The 25,559-nt window shown below is 36.4% G+C and overlaps 1 protein-coding gene across 6 annotated transcripts in view; it reads right to left on the bottom strand.

Annotated features, from left to right (window-relative positions):
* Nucleotides 1–2,019: 2,019 nt before the first annotated feature.
* Nucleotides 2,020–25,559, bottom strand: part of AGTPBP1 (ATP/GTP binding carboxypeptidase 1) — a 65,377-nt gene continuing 41,837 nt past the window's right edge. For 2 of the 6 annotated variants that reach the window (XM_056514273.1, XM_056514277.1), the window contains exons 23-27: nt 24,522–24,651; nt 24,027–24,158; nt 22,293–22,469; nt 16,964–17,124; nt 2,020–4,123 (exon numbers count right to left, since the gene is read on the bottom strand). In XM_056514273.1, the coding sequence (XP_056370248.1) occupies nt 3,946–4,123; nt 16,964–17,124; nt 22,293–22,469; nt 24,027–24,158; nt 24,522–24,651 (778 nt within the window). In that variant the 3' untranslated portion in view covers nt 2,020–3,945. Of the gene's footprint in view, nt 4,124–16,963; nt 17,125–18,580; nt 18,723–22,292; nt 22,470–24,026; nt 24,159–24,521; nt 24,652–25,559 lie in introns of those variants that run through there. The other 4 variants (XM_056514274.1, XM_056514275.1, XM_056514276.1 and 1 more) reach the window with 4 other exon arrangements.

Here is a 25,559-nt window from a genome sequence, read left to right as displayed (position 1 = left end):
AAAAAATTGCTGAAATCTTTAAATTGCTACTACAAAAATATATATAGTAAAAATAACTCCTCAGCACAGTTGGAGTTGAATTATAAAGGGATGACTTAACGAGGAATAATAATTTTGTGTCTTTCCTAGATCAGATTAAATATCCTACTAACTGCATGGCAGGGAAAGACTCTCACCAGAAGGCTCTTCTGTGTGCTCTGCAAAGACCATCACTGTGGTTCTTCCTAAGACTTACAAACATTGCTGAATCTCAAAAATTTTTATACAGTTGTAATTCAGACAATTAATATGCAAATGCTGCTCTAGGCCTATAGCACACTGAGTTTAATTTCACAGAAAACAAAACATTGTTTCTAAAATGCTACGCACACTGCTGTCCTTCCAGGTAAGAACATTGCTGCAAATGCTAGGATGAGGAATCCTTAATCATCACTAACCAATAATAGGGAAGCAAAAGACTGTAATTAATTCTTTATTATGCATTTTTATTAATAAGTATCGGTATTTGGGGCATGCATAATAACACTGCAACAATTGTATCTATCACAGTATTACAACAGAAATTATCTGAAACCTTGTATTTTTGCATTTTGTGAACAGTGTTTACTGCTTCTGCAGTCTTACTTGAGATTCAAACCAAACTACCTGTTAAGTCAGGCTGATAGAGTTATCCACCTTGAAAATGACCAGGCAAGATTTTGGCACAAGCTGCTTTAAGTTATATTACACCAGGGGATGTCAGTGAAGACACAGTACCGAAATTTGTGATGTAACTTACATTATTTCTGGAAAGGGAATAGAGTAATTAATTGTCCGGCAATTACTTAGAAGCAAGACAGTAAATAACACAGATGTAATTATTATTTATAGTCTTAATTGTTGTTATTACTGGAGGAAGATCTAGGGATATGTTCTTTGCCTATACAGAATCAATCACGCTTATAGCAAACACCATAATTTAAAACCAAAGCCACATTGAAATGCCAGTGCAGAGAATAAAAACAGTCAATTGTCTGGGACAGACCATGCTTGATGACTGATTTGTGACAGTCCAAGACACTGCCATTATTTGCTATCATTCTGCCTCTTTCTTCAGGGTCAATGCCACAGGAACAGCATGTAGTGTGTGCTCAAGTGTTAGCTGCTCCTTTTTTTCAGCTAAACACTAGAGTTCCCACCAAAACACATAAATGGGGGCACCAACATCTGTCAACACCACTGCAACAATGGGTACAGGTATTGGAGAAGGGATAAACAGTATGAAGCATTTCTCACTGCAGCAGTTCTGCCCATGAGCTGCCATCCTTTACCTCCCAAAAGGCAAGTACTGGGAAATGTTTGAGGTAACAACCTTTGCATTTTCAACAGTGTGTAAGATAAGGACAACATTTCACCTCTTGCACTGTAATTACACTGGTAGAAGTCAGACCAACAGCTGCCAGAGTGACATCTAATGCATAACTGCATTACAATCTAATGCATAAACATCTTATCCTGAGCTGAAAACTCTTTTTCTGCACAGATTAAAAGCTTAGGAGCCATGAGAAGAACAAATATACAAATGTACTCAGGAGGAAAAGACAATTTTGTACTATTAAGCCACAATTCTTTCTAAATGGATTAAGTATATTTCTAGTCTTGCCAGTAGTTTAAAAACAGCATTCCAAGATTAATACAAATTCAAATGAAATCTAAGAAGACATGCACAATGGAGTTAACAAACATGTGGCATCTTGCATTCTCTGAAATTTTAGTGAAATTTTTTATGAATAATTTTATTTATCAATTCTACTCCCACTGAAGTAGGAGCCCTTAAGGAAGAAAATCTATTTATGACGATAAGTAGTATTAGACTGGGCAAAATGAGCATTCTGGACTGCTATCATTAGACTGAAAAATAATTCAAATTCCGTGGCAAGGTTAATTTTTCCATTTGACAGATTCCCAAATTGCTCTACTTTCAATGCAGAGGGCTCCTCTTCAACATGGTAATAAATAAATTTTCTTATTTACACTATGTAGTTCACAGAACATAAGGAAAGATAATTTTCAGTACAGAGAAAAACTTATAAAGGAACAAGACTCTAGATGTTTCCAACTTTTCCATGTTTTCCATCCCTACATCTCTCTGCATGTTTATTAATACAAATTTAAGCCTTTGAACAAAAAGACAGTCACATATAACAGGGATCAAAACCCCTTTCCCAATTTCAGAATCAGGGCAGTATGGACAGGCATTACGAAACAATGCTGAATTTGAAAGAACAGATCCTGGTGCAAATCCATCTCCTGGCTAAAATCACTGATACAATTAATTCTCATAAATTTTATTCTTTTTTAATCCCTCTACAGAAGACTCCCTTCCCCTCCAAAATACAGTTTTATTTGGATGAACCAACATACAGAAAATCCTCATCAGTTAAAATGTTATTCTTCATGTTCTTAAAGTCCTTGTGCATGCAGAGGAAAAATGAATGCGCCAATTGGGTCACATGAAGTAAAAGTAATTTTTGAAAAATACTTTTCATTGCAAAACATGTCAATTCTGTAAATCATGGACTACAACCTCTCTTCATTTGTCTATTAGATCCTATTTTAAGCAGAGGGAAGAGGAAATAAGAATTAGAAGACGATAGGAGAAGATGAAAACATGTAAATCCCATACCTGGCAGCTTGACTTTAAACATGAAGAATACAAAACCACAGAATAATTATTCAGCCTGAAGAGACCTCAGGAAGTTACAGTCCCATCTCCTTCTCACGGCCTCCAGTAAAGTGAACCTTTTTAAAATATGTGCATATTCAAGAAGAAAAAAGGAGCAGCTGTGTAGCTGAATATACATGGAGTGTACAAACCTGACCTCTTCCTGGAGACATGTACACTTAACAAGAAAACTTCCTCAAATTAAATCATGCCTATTTTATGGATGAGTTTTTTACAAGAGTCTAGCTCTTCTAAGCACAGGCTACATAGCTCACTGTGCAAAATTCCTGAACTCTGAACAGACATTAGTAAGAATTTTCACTTTACTGTGGCAAAACCACATAATCATAAGAAGCAAGAAACAAGTCCAAAAAATCATACATCATGTTCTCATTTTTAATTCAGTAATTATTGAATGGTTTCATGTCGAGATCCCCCCACACTCCTTTCCTCTGGCTAGTTCTAGAGATGGAGGGGATTCAGCATGGACAAAGCGAAAGACCAAAGCAGTCTCCTTTTCCTGGGTAATCAAAGGTTTATTCCTGAATGGGGTCCAGGGAAAAGAGAGGAAGAACAAAGGAGTGGTGGGGAATTTCAAATCTCAGGTCAGGGAAGGGAAACCGAGCTGCAGTCAGTGGGGTTGCACCAGTGGGGAGGGACTGAGGGAGGGCTGAACCAATTTCACAGAGTTTCAGAACAAACCATTTTTCTCAGTGCAATATAAACCAAATTAGTGAAATACAACAGTTTCAGAGCAGGCACTACATTGCTTCAAACACAATCAAGTATCATTGAAATAATGTTGAAAAATAACCTCTTCACCTCAGTACACACACGCGCATATACACAGACATACACAAATTAATTTAGAAAATCTGTACACATGTACCTTTCAGGAAGCAACTCAAAGAACTGTACCACAAAAAATTAGTTTCTGTACTGACACACTAAAAATTATAATCCATTTTTCTGAGGATAGGGCTTAAGGACACAAAATGCCATGCAGTATCTTTAGTAGAAAATGAACTGGTAAATAAATTTATCTATTTAGGGTTTGACAAATACACATAACTCCTTAAATAAAACAAATGCAAATTTATCAGAAATATTTACTGTCCTTGAGCTATGCAGGCCCCAGTTATTTATGTTAACTGAAGCTTATCCCCTTTGTAGAAAACAGCAAGGAAGTATTTAACTGGAAATCCAGGATACTTTATTTTGTTACTGGCAGCAAAGCTGGTTCAAGAAAGGAGTATCCTTGCTGAATCTGAGTCTGAAAGTCTGTCATCTTGATTAGATGCCTCATAATCACCCGTATTATCAGCTAATTCAACATCTTGATCATCATTACTCTCTGCGCTGTAATCAACTTCTTCAAGGAAGCGAGGCTCATCTTCATCCAAAACGTATGTAGTGGGGCTATAACAAACAAGAAGCTCCATGAATCATGTTAAAAGTATTATCTAGATTAACACATTCAGACCATGCACCCTTTCCTGGCATACAGTAATCCAAAAATTACATCAGGAAAGGGACAGATTACCTGAAATGGGTCTGGTGTTTTAGTTGCATGTAAAACAACTGAGCGACAAACTCATGTTTGTAATGGCTTGAACTAATTTGAAAGTCACATACAACTCATCATCCAAATGTGTCATGACAAATCCACTACACTAATGGCCCATAAGAACTTAATGTAAATGCAGCAGTTTCAGAGTTTATTGCTGAAAAGAATCCAGCTACCTAAGGACGTGGCCATTGCTGTAAGGTATGAACAAACTGCTGTATTTTATTGAAACACACACTTTACTGAAACACACTGTAAGCCATTACTTCATACATATCAGAGATGATGGAAGAAGGGGTCATGGTTACACTTACAATTTAAGTTCCCACACAAACCACTTAACTCCAATCAGATTCTCACACATTTGCATCCTGGTAAAACTTAGTTCGTCACACATTGCAACTCTGAGGCAATGCACTTAGTGAACTGATGCTCTGCCCACAGAATGGTCTATGCCTGTAACTAATGGCCTCAAAGAACAAGAGGATTAACACCTTTAGTGTTAACTGGAAAAAGGTTAAACAACAACATTCTGATCCTCTCACCTCCCAAGAACAGAGGGACGGGTGAGGGAGGAGGCAGAAAAATGTTTTCCAGACCAAATTTTACTCACTTTGGACATAAAAAGCTATCTGCTTAAAAGCACTAAGTACTTCTAAATGTTTCGTAAGTATTTCTACATTCATTTTAAGCCCTAAGAAGGTTTTGTAATGCATTTTACCAAATAATCAAATAATACAAAACTCATACAAAATAGTGATAATGTTCTTGTCGAGAAACACCATACAGAACTTGTAGAAATATTTGCATATTAATTGTAATGCATATTCTCTGAAGATGCACAAAATCTAGCTTGGCTGGGGCTTTAAAATTAAAAGGACTAATTACTGCTTCTTTCTGAAGACCTAAAGAGTTTAGCTGCATCACCTGAAATCTGAAATACTATCTCTATTTATTACAAATAAATTTCACAGTATTCTTCCTCTACCTGTAACCTCGATGACTTGCCACACTGTAACATTTTTTTACTGTTGACAGTTACTTCAAATACTGAGAGAAAAACTGTTCCCTAGCTTAGTGGGAAAAAATATTTACATTCATGTATCATGGTTTACTAAATAAGCCTGTACTCAATTAGCAATTTGAAACAGAAAGCTCCAAAACCAAAATACTTTATAGGTTATTTAAGCTGTAATTAGGACAATAACCTACTGTTGGTTAATGAACTGGGCATTTAAAACAAAATTGTTACATTTAGGAGAGACAAGGAATGAAGAAAATAACCAGGATCTTTGCTAAGAAATCTCTTTAATTTCACATATGGGGAACCCAACATACAATAAGGATACACACTTTGCATGAAGCACCTGTGGGAGAAGCAGCAAAGGAATACAAATTTTTTGTGTTTTCTCCTGTGATGCTTCTTGCCGTAGAAAGTCAACACCTACCAACAATTCCTCTAAGGAAAAAATTGGGGAAATAAGAAACTTAAATGTTTAATTTATTTAAAGAAACAAATGAAAGGGACTTTACCAGATGTATCACATTCTGACAAGTCTACAGATGTTTTTCAATCTGTGCTTCTAATCACTTAAACAGGTACTGATTAATAAATTTTTGTATGCAAGGAATCCACACTTCAGTTAGAAAACAGACTGTGTAACTCACAGGAAATGGAGCCATTAAATCTGAATGCTGACCCAATATTATATAATAATTCTGTACACTGACAAAAAAACTACAACAAGCTATGTCAAGGAAAAATATTCAACCAGTGACAATGGGATATTTAAGGCATTACAGTAATCACTTATAAAAATTCATCTGAGTGAGTTATAATATAGAAAGTAAAGTTCTCAAAAACACTATCCACTTTTTAAAGTAAATGTCATTATCTGGATACTAAACTAATATAGTTGATCCTGTTAAGACAAAGCAGCAAACAAAGCCTGCCTCATAGACAAAAAACACAGAACTGGACACACAAGGAAACCACACAATTCACCTCTTCAAAGTGTCATGCCACTTCATATAATATGTCCTATGTTATATCATCTTAAAAAACACAGAAGTATATTTATTCAATATCCTTTTTTAACAGTTGCATAAATTTACCTACTCATGTATGTGTAAACATGTAGGCATGCCCCTAACTTCTGAAAATTCAGGCACTATGAACAGTCATAAAAAGCCAACCTGTTTGCTCTAACACATTTTAGACATTTCCTCTGGCACATGTACGTCCAGAACTGAAGGATACATTTTGCATTTAGAAAGCAAAAATCAACATTATATGTTATTTTCTCTATTCAAGAGAAGTACCATGAGAATAAAGATTAGAAAAGATCTACTTAGAAAGCTACACAAACCTTTAAAATAAAAACTGTCTCTGAAACCTGCTTCATAATAGTCTTAACTTTCTACTACCATCCAGAGCAACATACCACAACTTCTCAATTGTTTCTTACTCAAAATACGGAATACTATAGTATTAACTAAGGTTATTTTTTCCACTTTCCTTTTCTTAGGTTTTCATTTCTCATAAACTTGTATCCAAACTGTGTCACATACCACTTGTATATTTGCTTTCCCATGACATGTTGGGAAATGTCATTGCTTTTGTTGTAGCAAATGTTAGCCTTGAACATTTAACTTCTCAGTAATCTCTGTTCTAAAGATTAGCATGAATCTGAGAAGTGTAATTATTACTCCACTGTTTTACTGAGGCTGGATCACAAATATAGAAATCAAATACCTGAAAAAATGTCTTACTGTTTAATCAAATTCTTTATTTGCCACCCTGCTGCTCCCCACCCTCAGTGTATCTTGTAATGATATATTTTTAGCTGCTGCCATGCTGATTCTACTGGTTTTAATTTCCTAACTTTTCCCTTGGGGTCTTTCTAATTAACTTGCTCAATAATCCTTCTTCCTTTACTCTGACACCTCCTGTTTTTTCTTTTAAAAGGAAACTGTTATTTTTGTCAGGTTAACAAAGGTTGTTTATCTCACACCTACAGTATTGTAACATAAGGGATGCCACAATCTGTGTATTTTCTTTGAAGTTGTTGCTGTTAAGAGAGAATATTCTATTAAATTCTGAAGCTCTGCGTATCTTACCTAAACAACATTTTATGGGTAGAAAGATGAACGCCTAAATGCCTGATTAATACACCTGATATAATACTATGGTTTTCAAGTTTATGAAGAACTTTAAGAATATCTCTTCCATTTACAAGAGTATTTTCTTCATCACCTGCCACTGAATACACTGAATTTAGGAATTAATACAACAGTTTTCAAAAATTTATTTTTATTATTACTTAAAACATACTTTAATTATTGAAGTCAGCTAGGCACACACAGCGGTGATAGCGGCAAGCCACGGCAAGCTCTGGGTGCTGAGCACTAGAACAAGCTGGGCAGGGCCTCCACAGAGAACCAAGAGTAAGAGCCAGGCACCATCAGCTCTCATGAGCGAGGCTGACGTGGTGTGAGTGGTGCCGGCAGATTTAAATGGCCCCGCAGAGTGCAAGGGACCAGGGTGTGGTGCCATGGTTAGGACACGGCGCAGCAGCTCTCCAGGAAGGGCACGCAGAAAAGGCCACTCAATTCTACTTGGGCAGGAAGAAGAGGAAGCAGTCTTCTTCTACTAAAAAAATGGCATCACCATGCAGCTGTCAGGCTAAAACCAAGACCACAGCCAGCTTGGGTATATGGCTAAACCTAAATAGACTTGCTGAAGACTAAAAGAACTACCCAGACCCTCAGCTGCAGAGAACTCCATAAACTGAAAGTCCCCCTGGGCCCTGAAGGAAGAGGTAGGTGTCATGGGTGCAAGTATGCCCACACAGATAACCTGCCTTTTGTGCAGGTTGGACATTGTATGATGAGCTCATAAGGCAGCATACTAACTGGGAATCCAAGCAGGAGACTGATGCATGGAATTATGCACTGACACAGGCAGAGACAGTGAAAGAGTCTCCCCCTTGCTACCAAACTGCTACTACATAACAAATACGACACTACGAGGCTGGGAGGAGAAAACTACACAAGTAGTCAAGAACAAGAAAAGGACAATGCTATAAAACTGGTACAATCAACCATTCATATGAGAATGAGTGCCACCAAAAGTGCATGAAGCATGGTAATTACTGGAGAATCCTCACTGAAATGTGTGGAAGTAGCCATTTACCATCCAACTCCCTAGCAAGATTTGCTGCCTATCAGGGCCACATTCATCATGTTCCAAAGAGGCTACCAAGACTGGTAAAACCAGATGATTATCAACCACTCCTGCTCTTTCATGTAGAGTTGAATGAGGCTGCAACAATTAGATTGTGAAATATCGAAAGGTAGTTCATGTCTCTTGGAAAGATGTTGAAGGGATCAAAGCCGAGACTATTTTCTCCATAGCTGGAGACTTCTTTGGAGAAGAGCAAATGACTTACCCATCTAATGGCCTTCTATGATAGATGGGAAGATGCACAATCTAACAATCAACACGGGAAGATCAGTCTATGTCATCAACCTAGACTTCTGTAAGGTCTTCAATGTTGTCCCACATGACATCTTTATCTCCAAATTGGAGACGTGGATTTGATGAGTGTACTGTTTGACAAGCAAGGAATTGGATGCAGCCAGAGAGTTTTGGTCAAGTGCTCCTACAACAAATTTTCAGATGACAAAGGTGAGCAGTGCGGTTGACACAACAGAAGGACTGGATGTCATCCAAAGGGACAAGCTTAAGAACTTGGCCCAAGAGAACCTCATGAAGTCCAACAGGTTCAAGTGCAAGGTTCTGTAATAGGATCAGGGCAATTCCAGACATCAACACAGAATGGGAGAAGTCACAGAGAGCAGCCCTGCAAAGTCCTGTGGATGAAAAGCTGGATATAAGTCAATAGTGTGATCTTGCAGCCCCGAAAGCCAACCATGTCCTGATCTGCATCCAAAGCAGCGTGGGCAGCAGGGGAGGGAGGGGATTCTGCCCCTCTGCTCTGCTCTGTGAGACCCCAGCTGGAACCCTGCATCCAGCTCTGGGGTCCCTGCACAAGAAAGACATGGACCAGTTGGAGTGAATTCTGAGGATGCACTAAACTGGTCAGAGGGCTGGAGCATCTCTTCTATGAAGACAGAGTTCTTCAGCCTGAAGAACAGAAGGCTCCAGAGGTACCTCACTGTGGTTTCCCACTACCTAAACAGAACTTACAAGAGAGAGGAAGGAGGACTTTTTACACAGTCAGAAAGGGACATGACAAGAAGGAATGTAATTCAACTAAAAGAGAAGAGATTTAGATTAGATTAGATTAGATTAGATTAGATTAGATTAGATTAGATTAGATTAGATTAGATTAGGAAAAAATTATTTACAGTGAGGGTGAACAGACTGACCAAAAAACATGTGGATGCCCCATCCCTGGAAGTGTTCAAGTGTTCAAGGTTGGATGGGACTGTGAGAAACCTCATCTAGTGGATGCATTCTTGTCCATACCAGGGGAGGTTGGAACTAGATGATCTTTAATGTCCCTTCTCATACAAACCATGCTATGACTCTATTATTTTTTAAAACAATAATACCCTACTATGTGTTTTTCATTTACATTAATGGTCCAAACATATTAAAATTTAATGAACTTTTTCACTAACATGGTATATTTTTCTCAAAACAGTATTTTAATTGTGCCATAAAAATATACTTGGATTTTTCATTATCCACAGGACTCAATTACAGAAAAATTAATCCACAAAGTAGATGTAACCATTACCAATTTCAACCCCATGGAGATCAGCCACAGGGGATGTGCATTCATCTTACAACTTTGGAACAAAAAATTAAGAAATATTCCCTGTCAAAAGTACGGAGAGCTGCAGCTATATGGGGAGTTGGGAAGGAAAGGAGAGAGAATTCTGAAGTACTAATGATTTCTTTCAATGATTTCTGCATTTTCAAGTGTAAGCCTAAGTGCAGGAAATGGATTTTTCATCAAGTTTTTCCCTTCCCACAGCTCCTTTTGGCTGCCTCCTTTTTCTACCATTTTCTAGACATGCTGGCTCCCAAAACTCAGTCTGCTTCCCTGCTATAATTGAACCAAATTAACAAACATAACACCATGTTCTAGAACACACCAATGAGCCTCCAAAGAATCACTGACATGAACTAGAATACCTAAAAAGTGGTCAAGTTTTTGAGCAGAGGATAAATCTAGTAAGTTGTAACAGTTGTGACTGCAGTCATATGTTTTTCTTTCATTGCATATAGATCCTATCAAGCCTGTCAGCACAACAACTCATTCTCAATTTCAAAATTAAAAAAAAATTCTCAATAACAGACCAGTATTACATTTAGTCTAATCTTTTCCATTTTGAACTTGGATGAAAACACTGTCAAATGGGTTGGAAATAATGAAAGAAAAATTAAGTGTTTAATTCATCACATAAAAGGTTAAAGTTCACCACCAGTGGTGCTTTGTTTCATTGCTTAATTTTTCTTGTTTCAGACATGATTCAAAATGAACTCATGCAAATTCAGCCTATGTGTAATGACATACTGGCAGTATATTCTAAAATATCAACATGTACTTGGTCATTTTAAGTACAGCCTGGAAAACCAATAAGAATTTGGGAAACTCCCAAAATAATTTGCAAAAAATAAAATCAGTGCTTCTGTGTTTAAACTTACCTGCTTAGTCTCTAAAGCATAACTGTGCTTTGGTAAAAAGCAGTATCAGTAATATCCAAAAATAAAGGAAATAATGACAATCTTAGTAATTGCTCTACTCTAACCCTACAGAAATGCTACAGCTGTGTAAAAATATTCTGTCTTATACTTCCTACTGATGAACTCTTTACCTGATTTTTCTGTAGGTAGCTTCTCATTTATCTGTAATAGCAAATTAAAAGCAGCAAATCACATGAGCATAAAGAAAGCACAAGCAGTTCTTTCATTGTAAAAGAACAGCGAGAACTGAAGTTTGGGCATATAAAACAAAATTGTGTGACTATGTTCTGACCTATGACTCTCTGAAGAGGAACAGAAATCAGCTTTACAAACTTTGCTGGACAGAAGCTCTTTGTGTATTTCTACCACTCAAGTGAATAATAAATCCACACCTTGGCTGACAAGATTTTTTTAGTAAGGCCTAAGGTATACAGCAGAACTCTGCTTCTGAGCTTCTGGCAACAAAAGAACAGGACCACCTCTTAATTCCACATATGGCAGTACTGATCCCTTTGGCAGGGAATAAAAGGAAACAAAGTGCAAACTTAAATATTATATGACACCTTTATTGCTAATAGTGGAGGTTCTGTGAACAAAACTGCAGTTTCTTGTTTATCATAGAATTACAGAATCATAGAATGGCTTAGCTTGGAAGGGACTTTAACAATCATCTAGTTCCAATGTCCCTGCTGTGGGCAGGGACATGAGATTGCTCAGAAATCCAGGTACAAATACACAACACGTTTCAGTCTTAATGCCATATTTTAAATTAAGTTATTGGAATTCACACATTCAGTTTTTCCATCACAGATTCTCACATAGTTATACAGTATTGCTAGGTGAATATTGAGAGCAATGTACCCATTCTCTCATTTCATGCTTTTATTTTTCTGTTTTATGTTTTAGTGTTCTTAGATTTACGTTTAATGACTTCTAGAAATAAAGCCTTCAGGACTTAAAAAAACTTAAACAGATGTTAACAGATTCCTCCAATAAACTTCAATGTTTCTTATGTCAATGTTCTGTATTGATTAAAAATATTAACTCATACTGCAGAATCTGATTTTTTTCCCACTGTCCTAATTTCTTTAGTGCAGAAGCACTTGGTGATTACCTTTCACCATCTGTAGGCTGTGTAACACCCAAAATGTTAGGGGAAACCATTCTAAAAAAATTTCTTGGTGTAGATTCCCTTTTAATAAACTGAATGAAGTTATTTAATCTTCTCTCTCCAATTTAGATTTTTTTCTTCCAGTACAATTATTTTTGTGATTTTCATGATCTAGTCTTTTGGATGGAACTGAACCCGCTGGGTTTTTTTTTTTAAGTTCCAGAGTACTAGTTAGTTTCTTCACAAATCAGGATTATAAATATTTCCACATAGAGTCTTAATAATAATAAGCTTATTATGAGCCTAATGTTATATTTTACCTGTGCTCATATATAGCCAACAACACTATGTTTATAGTCTTTTATCAGCGCTTTCTGAAAATCCAGCTAAAACAGTCCCTGTGCCACTCACTCCCAGAAATGAAATATAAATCAAGTCAGAGGCAGTTTTCCCCTGCCCCCAGCATGGTTGTATTTTATAAGCAATTAATTTTTGTGCATAATAATTCTCTAGAGATAGTGGGATCAATGAAGTATTTTAGCTAGTAAAGGAAGTCCAAATCATGCGCATCTATTCATATACCAGGATTTGCTTTATTTCATGACACTAAAACAAGTTATGTGTTTCCATTTGTTCCTTTTCTCAACTAGCATACTCAAGTTTGCTATCAAACAAAAAGCAAGCATGACGTCTTTTCGGATACTGAAGTGTTTTTGATGTGTCTTTAGCTTTCTTTTTCTGCAGGTACTAAGGGGAGTGACTTGCTATGATATGACATTCCTCAATTCTATATGTGCTCTTGTAAGGAAAATCCACCATAAGTAACATTAACAAAGAGAAATCCAGCACACAACTTTTTTTCCAAAGAATAACAACTAGCTACCTGTAAACTAGGATGCTAATTTTCTCCCAAGACACAATAGAAGATTGAGATTCCATGCCTGAGGCAGCCAGTAAAATAAAGTTACATGGAAATCTGGGGCTGTTTTTCAATGCCACCCTCACGGATTAATTGCTCACAACCAATTCAAAATTGAAGTTTAAGATTTCAAAGAGACATATTTATGCTGAAGCTTTAGTTCTAATAAAAGTGACAGTGATATAATACAAATGGGAAAAATATTATAGTAGCATTAACATATAATTGTAGCTGCAAGTGAAAAAAAAAAAATAGCCTGATAAATAGGTTTAACATATAGACACAATTTCCAAGTTAAATGTGCTATAGATGAGGAACTCAAAAAGCACATGTGCTGGCTGAAAGGCTATCATTTAGAAGCCATTCACAATAGCTGTCAAGTGAAACCAGCCTGTATTTATGGAAGAATTACTATTTACAAAATCATTAAAGCATATGTCATGGTCTACGAACAGTATTCTTCAATTCCGTATTCCTGCAAAACCATGTGCTACTTACCTTCCCTGCCAGCTGGAGGAACAAAAGGCAGAGATCACAAATGGTTGAGATCAGAACAATTTACTGGAAATAGCAATATGTAAGAAAGTGAAGAGTAACAGCAACAATATTAGTAACAAAAGATGTAAGAAAAGAAATTATCCACAGAGAGAGCCCAACAATAAACAATATCAGACTGTTCTGCTTGCCATGTTTTCTCCACTGGGAGGAACCCCTTATCCCCTGAAGAGAGTCCCTTCCCCCTGTGCCTGACAATGATGTGAGGTGGTATAGAATAACATCCCTCCTAGCTACTGCAAAAATTAACCTTGTCCTGGATGGAATCAGGGTGGCATATATGACAGAAATGCCAAGGGAACAGGATCTTGACTGCTTAATCTGTCATTTTTAGAATCCTCTATTCTAATTACCTACACTAACACTTGTATTCTAATTACCTACGCTAGCACTCAAATTTGAAGCACCCAAAACATCAGCATTCATCACCTTTTGAGAAAAGACTTGAATACTTTTTCCCCTTTTCACAGAATGGCTCAGCTTGGAAGAGACCTCAGGAGGGCATTTTGTCCAATATCCCTGCTCTAGTAGGCCACCCAGAGCAGTTTGCTGAGGACCACATTGAGACAGCTTTCAAATATCCCCTGGGGTAAGACTCTATATCCTCCGTTGGTAGCTTGTTCCACTGTTTGAGCATCCTCACAACAAATATATATATATATATATATATATATATGTGTGTATATATGTATATAGCCATGTGTCGTGGCTCAGTGCCCCCATCAAGACTCTCCCAAACCAGATATTGCTTGCTTACTCCACCCCCTTCCCCTTCTCCTTCCCCTCGCCCCTCCCCTTGGGAATGGAGTTAAGAATTGGAGGAACAAAGGTAAAAATTACAAACTGAGATAACAACAGTTCACTGGAAGCAGCAATGAGAGAAGAAAGGAAGAGTAAAGGCAACAACATCAATAATGAATGGCAAAACACAACTGAATGATTTACACAGAAAGTGCTACAATACCACACTCTTCACCTGCCAGTTTTTCTCTCACCTGCCTGACCAGAAATGAGGGAGTCTCTTACTCCAGTCCGTGACAAATGATGTGAGATGGTATCAAATAACATTAGGGTCTGGTCAGGCCCTCTTCTGTTTGAGGTTAAAAATTAACCCTCTCCTGGCCAAAACTAGGACACCTGTCTATGTATATAATGGTTAATGCAATTTCCCCTACAGATGGTGCTCTTAGCCTGTCAGCAGATACCACTGGAAAAAGCCTGGCTCTACGTTCTTTAAAACCTCCCTTCCTTCAGGTGTTTGTATATATTGATAATATGCCTCCTGAGCCTTTCTACTCCAGACTAACAAACCCTGCTCTCCCAGCATTCCTCCCTGTGGAAGGTACATCCATCTTAGGAGCTCCTCACTGGACTATCTCTAGTATGTCCATTACACTCTCATAGTGAACAGCACAATCCTCCAGTGCTGAAGAGAGAGGAAGGATCACATGTTGACTACTCATGAACACCTCCTCTTCAAGCAGCTGGAAATACTTTCCAGGATTAGTCATTTGATCACCTTATCAGGGATCATAGCAGGACTGACCAACCTGTAATTCTCTGGATCCTCCTCCTTGATCTTCCTGAAGACAGGCAGGACATCTGATTTCCTTCAGTTTTCAAAAGCACCTGTCCCGATCACTATAATCCTTCAAAAATTATTGAGTGGCCTCATAATGGCATCGGTGAGCTCCCTTAGTACTTGTGGGTACTGCACCTCTGGACTTAGGTAAGACTAGCCTGCTTAAGTATTCTCCAACCTGTTCCTCTCCCACCATGGGTAAGGCATCCTTGCTCCAATCTTTCCCCAGTGTCTGGGTCCTTAGTACACCAAGAACCAATCTTTCTAGTTAAGATGAAGAAGGCAGCCAGCACCTCAGCCTTTTACATGTCCTCTGGCACCAGGGCTCCTGCCCCACTCACCTGTGGGCCCATATTTCCCCTAAAATTTCTTTTACTACATACACACTTACAGAAGTTCTTCTTTGGTCAACCCAAACCCTCTTTCTGACACTATATTTTCCAGGAATCACTCACTCAGCTTTAACCAAGCACAAAGTTCTGACTGTAAAAATTTAGTCATTACAAACATCCTGATGCTCAACTAGTGAGGAAATGATACAGGGGAGATCTAACCATCACTGGAGCTAGCAGATCACAGCTACAATTTTAACCACTTTTAACCACTTTCCTAAGATATCCTCCTGTTGTTACTCCTATTGTTATTATCACCTTTCAGCTTATGCTTCACTTTTCATTATTATCTGTAAATTGTAAGCATGAACAAGCTTCAGTTTCTCTCCATGCTCAATATTCCAGTAACACTGGTGGGTCTGAGAATGAGGGAAATAAACATTGTTTCACTGTCATAGGATGTTACAGATGCCCTCCCATATTTCTGCTAGGTTTTCATGGTCTACAGAGAAATCGCTTATTGCTTACATCTAATGTAAGTCAAGTACTTCCTTGTTTCAGCTGTCCAAAAGCAATAACAAATTTAATTTTTTCCCCAAATTTCCATTCTATTGCCTTAGCTAAACTGGAGCTACAGCCAACATTAGTAGAAATATTATACCATGTAAATCATATTCCTTTCCAATTAATTTTTTTTCAAGTCTGGAACTCAGCTTTATTAGTCTGTCAACCACATTATTAGAAAAACATGCTTGTACATTCGAAATCACTTATTTGTTGTCCATCCTTAGTTACTGAAGTAACCACGTGTACATGTGGATACTTCAGTGATGAATTACATTAATGGATGGATGCAATGCATGCACACATTTGCAAGAATATCTAGCAGAGGTTTAAGAACTGGCAACTTAGTAACCTCGTTACTGAGCATATAAATTCCTTTTGTGACCCAAACTATTTCATATGCTTTAAATTCTTCAAGTCTTGTTATGTATCTCCACCAGAGGAGAAACAAGAAAAGAAAGTTTGGAAGAAATACTTACAGTTCTTGATGCTTTAACTTACAAACTTTAAGGCTTTTTAAACACATTTTTAATACCACAGCAAGTTAAAAAAAAAAAAAAGAAAGAGGAAAAAAAACACTTTAAAAGAGACAATCAAGACCTAAGACCTACTACTGAATTTTATGGTCTGTAATACCTCCCCAATGACATTAGAATTGCTAGTGTTTATCCCAGCAACAAATGTGACATATAGTCTAACTCGGTCTGTATCATTTTCTTTCAAAGTTTGAAACAACTGAATTAACAGAATAGGTCTCCAGCATATTCAGATTATTGTTACAGCAACAAATCACATCAGCGTTATTTTTGACGAGTGGAAGAATATTTTTTAAAGAATCATTACACCACTTGAGAAACTATAATTTTTTTTTCCCAAAAGAAAAGGTGAATATAATAAAAGTGTACTACCTTGTCACTTTACAGCTTGACTCAATCAGCTCATTTTCAATATCCAACAGACTAGAAGACAGACTGTATTCCAAAGGTGAGGACATTCCTTTTAAATGCAGCAAGCCAACACAGAACTTTGCTCCCATCTCCTCCAGTTCTCTTGTACCTATCTGCAACCCCTAATTTGAAAATAAGATTTAAAAATACAAAATAGGTACATGCAGATGGATCCACGCATACTGATGAATAACTCTCTAAGTTAGTATTTTCTTACTTTATTTAATACATTCTCTTGCTTTAAAGACAAAACAAATCAGAATTGTAGAATTAACACTTAGAATTATCAGAATTATCAGAAAAGACCCAGGAATACTGACATGATTCCTCAAAGGCTAAACACGCACATCCACATTTTTCGGAGCTTCCTAGTCTAAATTTCTAGCACCCCAATATTAACAAATCTTTTCCCAGCAGCATTGGAAGAGAGACAATGTCTAGATTTCTAAGTATAAATTATTTTTAAAAACTTCAGACAAGGTTTATAAAAATAATTTAAGATACAAGATTCTTCAACATAAATCATTAATCTGAATTTAATAAGGAGAGAATTAATATCATAGCTGTGATCAAGTTCATTGCTATGTTTTGACACATAGGTAAGGCAGCAGTTTCTCCATGAGACCGATGGCTCTTCCCTGCCTATAAGTTAGAGGCTACATGTGTTAATTCTGAAAGTATTTATTCACATATTTAGTAATTAGAACTAACAAACAAATTATCCAAAGTCATAGCTCTTTTCTAACTTGAATTAAACAGACAGGCATTTTCCTCTGCAAGAACTGTATTTAGAAAGCAGAACTTATGCAATTCTCTCCAAGTTTACATATCTGATAAATCTTCCCATCAGGTAATTCTACACTTTTAATTTAGCCAGAAGTGCAGTATATAGGGACATAACCTCTAACCTCAACTAATTTATGAAAAGAGAGTAATCTAGAGTGAGTCTCAGCAGTTATGTAATTGGCTAGTACTAACTGTATATACAGTAGCAAATTCAGTGCACAACTCAACTCAATTTTTTCCCTTTGAGATTTCTGTATCTCTGGATAATTTAAAAGGATTTTACTTTAGGTCTTCTAAACACCTTAACACAGAGATCAGCTAAAAATAAACTTTGACAAAACAAACAAGGAAACAGAAGAGACAGGAACTGGTGGTAAGCTAAGTAATCAAGTATGAAAGAAGCAAAATAGAATGAAGTAGGAATTTTTCCACCAAAAGCTAGGAAAAAAAATCCACACAAGCTTTGTATGCATTGCCACACTGACACTGCATTTTAAAATGCAAGGTTTAAAAGAAAGCATGTTGAACCAGAAATGGTACAGCCCAAACATTCTCCATGCGCTGTTTTGAACATACTTAATAGAATAAAAGTTTGATTTTCTTCTAAGTTGTTTGTTTTTTTTTTTTGCTTTGGTAGTACTCATAAGCAAAATGCCTTTTAGTAACAAGGAAAATAAAGCTATATCCATGATTCTGAACAGTGCCATCCTCAGGACAAAAGGCTCTGAAACCTGTTAGCAGTGAACAAGAGTTGAATATTTGATTATTATTCTTAATAGTTATACTACTTACCTCTTTTATAATGCTTTTGTGCTGTAGGTGTCAAAGCACTTATTAATAAAGGAAGAATTATCCTCACTGTACTGTTGGAGAAATGGAGGAAGAGAGGGTTGAAGCGATTTGCACAGTGTCTCACAGCATGTCACTGACCCCGCTGGGAACAGAAATCAGTTCTCCTCACTCAGTGCAGTACCTTATCCACAGAGGCCAAATTTTTGGCTTTGTTTTGTTTTTGTTTGCACATCATTAACTTTCGAAGACCCCAATCATAGCTGGGGCTCCACTACGCTAATCACAGGAAGACACATTCCCTGCCCCAAAGAGATTAAAATAACATTAAGGTCAAGAGGCAACAAGTATGTAGAAGAGTAAGGAGAAAGGTAACAGTAATCTCACTGTTACACAGATTACTAATGTGCTCAACTTGATGGCTCAGAAACTTTTCCAGTTATTGTCTGCATTTGTTGCTGAAGAATTTATCGTTAGTTGGCATGTTCCTTATAGACAAGCTATGTCTAACAGAAGTGTCTCTAAGTTGAAAAAGAACAAGAGAACAGCATGAAGGAAAGTGCAAAGACAATTGTTATAAATAGCGTGCGCATGTTCCATGGCTGCTACTTTTAGCAGAGCAGAAAGAGGATGCAACTAAAGAGAAATCTAAATGGATCAGACTGTAGGTGGATGACTGGGAAACACCTGAAGGGTAAATTTTGAACCTAGAATGATCTGCACAATTGTGGTAAAAGCCTCATGCCAAATCTTGATTTATTTTTTTAATTTCTTTTAATCATAAGGGAGAATGTAATACCATACAAATGCCAAATACCAAATTTCTTAATTGATTCTTCCATCTGCCAAACCTTTTCACTTCCATGAAAAATGATCCAAAGTTTGGTTCAGGAGATCATCATCAGTTGCCCTTTACTAAGGGACCAGAGGTCAAGTTCATTTTCACTGAAGCTTGATTATACTCCTTTTCTCTGTCTTCTAATGATCTTCAACTGTTGTTCTAGTACTTTTAACTGTGGCCTAATAAAGTTACTTACATGCCACAGGCATTGATTTTAAACTCAAGCCGTCTCAAGATAGCTTTTTTTTTTAAACTAAATTTCTTTTTCTCTACATCTTATACAACTGTCTTTCTTCTAGACAGTAAAATTTAATATGGAAGGTTGAAGTTTTCCTTACTAAGCATGTCATGAAGGTACCTTCATATCAATAGAATATCTCTGTGATTAAATTTGCTACTTCAAAGCAAAGATACAAAACAAAGGCACAGCAGACTGTGACCTCAAGTGGAGAAGAATATTCCTATAATATGTACTTAATAAAAGGAAAACAGCCATATAAAGATTCAGAGAAGTCAATTGGGCAGTAAAATATCATGGAGATCTTCTGGCTTTTTATTCAGCAGAGGTTACAAAGACAATCATTTTTGAGCACTCAGATTCTAGAGACTGAAAACTCATGGTTACTGAAGAATTTGTTAACCAAATCTTTATTTCACGAAGTCTTCTCTTTATGTGCGTCGTAGGATTGCCAGATAACAAAATCTTTTCAAATAACTTCAAAGTCAGGCAATACTTCCAAATATATTAATGTCCAATCAGGAAAGACATTGATTTCTGTTTTCAGGTGGCACAAATCATTGAAGACATAGTTCTTTGTCTGGCATTGTAATTATGCTCCATAGTAGATCCTGGAGAATCTTTTCACCTGAAAGTTTGTTTTTCTACATCTTGAATGATGACTGACCTATATTTGCAGCATTTATTGTTAACACACTACAAAGACTCCATGTGACCAGCTCAAAAAAACAATTGCTTCCAGAGACAACTCTGCCACCAGACATACATCCTAAATTGAGGTAAGAAGAGCTAACTTCAGCTCAACAGCCCCCTGGCTGGAAATAAGTCTAGATTCATCACTGTCCAAGTAAAATAAATTAGAATAAAAAGAAAAATTATGTTCAGCTTTGGCAAAGACTCAGTATTCTTTCCACAAAGAACCAAATTGTTAAGTAATCCTCTTCATGCTTTGAACAAAATTCAGCAAGAATGCCAAACCAGAATAAGACTAGCAAAGTGTTTCAGATCTTTATGTTTTCATTCCTGAGATCTGAACTCTCATGTCCTTTAGGATGGGAAGTAGGAGGACAGGAATTTCTATAGTTCAACTTCTCTCTGTTTTGGAATAGCATGTTATGACACACATAACCTAATTTATATCACAAGTTTATTGACAGAGCTACTGTCCCTACTCCTTCCAAAAAATAAATCCCCAAAAGAAACCAAACAACATAACAAAAGCCCCCCCAAAAACCCTGAGCTCAAGTATCTTCATCTCCTTCATCTTCTCACTGGAGAAATGCAGCTCTTTGCTTAAGTCCAGTCACCTTGACTTTTTAGATTTATTTTCTTAGTAATTCCAAGCATTATCATAGTGAAGAAAAAATTAAGAATATTCCTGTATGTTCAGAGGATGACTAAGAGCTCACAAATTACTTTACTACATAAAATGAATGGCAGAACAGTAATTTAGTCTCTATTGGTTAGTTTATATGGAATAAAAGAATGCTCTTCCCTTGAGTAAATGATTCTTAAACAAAATTCAGCCATTTTTTTCTTTCGCTACTGAAGAGTAGCTCTGGAGGTTTAAGCATCTTGGAAGTTTGTCCACAAAGCATCTTCAGGTCACTTTTCTTAAGAACTTCCTGTAGCAACACTGCTAAAGCCATGAGGGTCCATGTTTAAGTATATTTTCACTATTTCAAAATAGGCAACTTGGATAAGTTATCTTTTTTTAAAGCTCTATAATACTGTCATCTGAGGGATATTCTGACAAGAACAGGAATGCATCTGTTTTTAGTTGACAAAATGTAGTACTTACAGGCTTACTTACATTCTGGACAATATATCTGTCTTCCTACTGTCTAGGGACATAAGCACAGATTAATATACTAAATATATCTGGTTTAAACTCTATTTTTTTGTTTCTGTCCCATCCAGCCTTCTGATCCTCTCTCTGTCACCTTATTTGAGGTTTGTGATCATTTTCTTGACTAGCATTCCTAAACTCAGCTTTCAAGCATAAGAAATCCACTTCTTCCATGCATACTGTCTAGTAGTGAAACACTACCAACAGGGTCACCTTTTATTTGCAGCCCTGTTAACACTTTTCAAGGAGAAAAAAATGAAAACAAATTCTAAGTCAAGAGGCTACACAAATTTGTGAGTTCAGAGATGATGTGTAATTTGTAGTGCTGGTAACACAATATGAAAGTGTGTATATGGGAAAACTCTATACGGGACAATGCTAAATACCTGTTGAAAAACCATGATCACCATGGTGAAGTCTGAAATTGCCACGTTACAGAAATTTTTATTATAGTATTGGCATTCACTACTACCCAATTCTAATAATCTGCTGGACAGAACAGTTCTGGGTTTTTTTAACTACATGCATACACACGTGTTACAAGCAGTGATTAACACTGATCTTGTTAAAACAGCCCATAAGCATAACTGTTATGCAACCTACAAAGTTGAAAATTGTATCATTTCATCCTAGCATACCCAGACCTCAAAAGGTTTCAGAAGCTTAAAGCAAGCAAGCATTGAGTAAGCAGGGTTATAGAGTAAGACAAGAAGAGAAGAAATTAAAGTTTGTCCACAAAGGGAAGAAATTAAAAAGTAAGAAATATTTAACTACTTTATCCTCTTACTTTATACTTGCCCTGGTCACATCCACATAAAGTGCTTTCCATTGTGTAGCTCCTTTGTACTCCTATTTCTCTCCAGACAACAACTCGTGCTGTAGATTCCTTGGACTTTTCCACTACAAAGCTGCAGCTGCCCATACAGAACGCGGGGGCAGTCTGGCTCAGGATCCTGGGGAGTACCTACAGGACAGCAATTTGAAAAATACTTCTCATATGGAAGGAGGTGAAAAGGGACCACGTAATCACAAACTATTACCAGAAAATTCTCCATCTTGAGTTTTCAAAATTCAGTGTGTTCAAGTGACAGTATCTTCAGGCCTCTTCCTAGTTTTAAAAATCCTTTTCTTCAGGTTCAGTCACTAAAATTCTTAGTCATGCAAATAAGGGTCACAAGACAAGAGAATTCTTCAGCTGATGACCATCCCTCCTAACTCACCAAGCTGTTTGCTCAAAGTAGTATACCACAAACTCCACATAAGTATTTAACCGTAGACTGTTTCAGAAATCCCACTTAGAAACCTAACAAATGCAGTATTTTATTAACACAGAAAATTCATTTGTATTCAGCAAAGTACTACTAGGTGCGTATCTCACTTCAAGCATGTGAATCAGAGTTCAGTATAACTGTTTACATGACAGCTTCAGTGAAAAGGTCATGCAAATATATATATTTGACTAATGCTAAATGACTATTCTGTCCAGTTTTTATTTTTGTTAGTTAAGATTAAACATATGACTGCTTCAAATAAATTTCTTATTTAAGTAGTAATACATAACCCATTAGTATAAGCTTGCCCAAACATTTCAATCCACCTTTTTGAAAATGAAAGACTTTTTCCAACAGCCTTTATTGACTACAGTTTTATGACTATTATGGTAGTGCAGGCTGAAGTAACAAAACCTCACATAAATATGTTAGAGCAGCAGATGTGATTGGCACCCAGCTCAAAATCCAGGAAATCACGTAAGAAAATCAAGAAGACACAGATTTTTTTTTTCTTTTGTGAGGGAGATTTAAAGAGGAAAAAAAAATCAGAAAGCATGTGTAGTCATTTACACTCAAGGATGCACAACAAGTGTTTTAACTCTGAATCTTTTCAAAAAAACATGGGGCCTGGATGCCTAGAGATCACACAGATTTACAGTTCCCATGAGGCAGCAGTGGAGGGAGACACACAGAACAAACAGGTAACACTTCAGAAAAAAGTCATTCTCCAAATTTTTGACATTTTTGAAAGCTTATACAATGCAGAGGATGTAGTTTTGCAAGTTTATTATATACACCTAATTAGGGGCATGTCTTAACAACACATCTTTATGTAAAGGAATAAATAAAAAGAAATCTTGCCATATACATATTTTTCAGAACAATTCAGTTTCTTTTTTGCCTTGTTCTTAGAATATCGCTTGCCATACTTCAATGACTTGGTTTTAATCTGGTAATTATAAATGCACAGAAGCATATTTTCCATCTATTTTCTATGCAAGTAACACTGAATACACAAAAAATTAATTAGTGTAAAGAAACAACAACAACAAAAAGCACTATGTATGCTTAAAGCTCAAAGTACACTTCATGAAGTGTACTTTGACATGCACTCATAACTAAAAAGAGATTATTTTAAATAAGTCTGCTTATGCTATAGAGTCATTATTTGCATATGACAGGATGAGGATACTATTTGACAAGTATGCTCCAAACCCATGCCAAATAGAAGGTGCAAATGTCAAACTTACCCTGTAACCAGGGTCTTCTGTAAGGCCACAAGTGGCAGCATTAACATTTGTATGCCACATTGTCTCTTTGATGCTGCAGCCATACATAAATACATTCTTTTTACGAGAATGACCATGATAATCACAGTAGACCTATAATAAATCATTTAGCAAAATAAACCCAAGGCATATGGAACTAACATTTTATGAAAGTAATAGAAAGACAATTTTTTTAAAATTTGTACTGTTGAATATTCCAAAGAATTAGGCAACACAATCCCTTATACAATTAAGTCGTGTGTTAAGACAAAAAGTGTGTGATTCATCTAAGGAAAGTTTAACCTTCTAGCCTACCAATGTAACAGATTTACATCTACAGGTTTACAGAAGACCAGTTCTCCAAGTCAAATTTAAGTGTGACATGGTTTACAAGACCATATCAAAATGTTTAATTTATGGACTAGCTACATACACAGAGTTAAAAAGATTCAGAATTGCTTACACACACATACTTACCAAAGGCAAACGATTTATAGCAGCCAGATATTGCAGCAACCCTTTAGCATGGTAAATAGTGGGATGCAGGTCTGGATTTGGATTTTGCCACTGTCTGTTTAAATCTTCTCCACTTAAAGAGCAACGGTGGCTATTGTGGGGGGGGGTGGAAAAACGCATGATGTAGTCTGTATTATCATACTTTTAAATAAGTCTCCCCCCCACCTCAAGTTTTCCTCATCACAACTGTTTCTTTGGAAGGAGTCTGGCAAGAAACAAACTTCAATTTTCTAACATGCCAAATAATATAAATGTTTTGGGTGTTTTAACCGAAGTTACAGAAAACCTAAAAATAAATTAGAAATAGCCTCTTATGTGAACTTTAATATTACTTATTTGCTGCTGAAACTGAAGGCTTGTAATTCTATCTAAATTCTAATTCAAAATCAGTAATTTCAAATGGTATCTTTACAATTTTGATGTCTTCTGTAATTTAAAGATTAATGTCAACTAGAAATCTAACACTTGAAATATGAAGTTGTTAGGAGACAAGGACCTGTGAGAAAAACAAGGACAAAAAAACCCAAGCAACCCAGCAAACAAAAAGATCATCTCTGTATTCAGTCAGCTATCAGCAAGAACTTTTAAACTTGCAGGATTTCATGATCATGCTGTCATCTTAATTTGCTTACTACATTTGTCTTTAGACTGTGTCTCCTGGGACAGCTTTCTTAATTGTCCCTGTATCCTGAATTATTTAACTACATATGTTCTAGTATACATATTCTTTTATGTATAAAAAGACAAGGTTCTACTGAAATCAGTAATTAGCTTTATTTTCATTATTTTGTTCACAACACCTTTTAAAATTGTACCTACAACAGATGAATAGAAACTGTAGATTCACAACAGCAAAATTTCATATGAATTCCCTGCAACCGAGTAAATGCAGACTGCTCAATGTTTACTCACAGCAGTTTCAAAAAGTTCTGGAATATCCCTTAAATTTATTAAGAAAAGTACAGCAATTAAAATAACTACTATTAATAATCAATCAAA

The sequence above is a fragment of the Oenanthe melanoleuca genome, chromosome Z, assembly GCF_029582105.1.
Source record: "Oenanthe melanoleuca isolate GR-GAL-2019-014 chromosome Z, OMel1.0, whole genome shotgun sequence".
Taxonomy (NCBI): domain Eukaryota; kingdom Metazoa; phylum Chordata; class Aves; order Passeriformes; family Muscicapidae; genus Oenanthe; species Oenanthe melanoleuca.
Note: the sequence above shows the minus strand (reverse complement) of the source record. Positions and strands in the feature narration are given on the sequence as shown.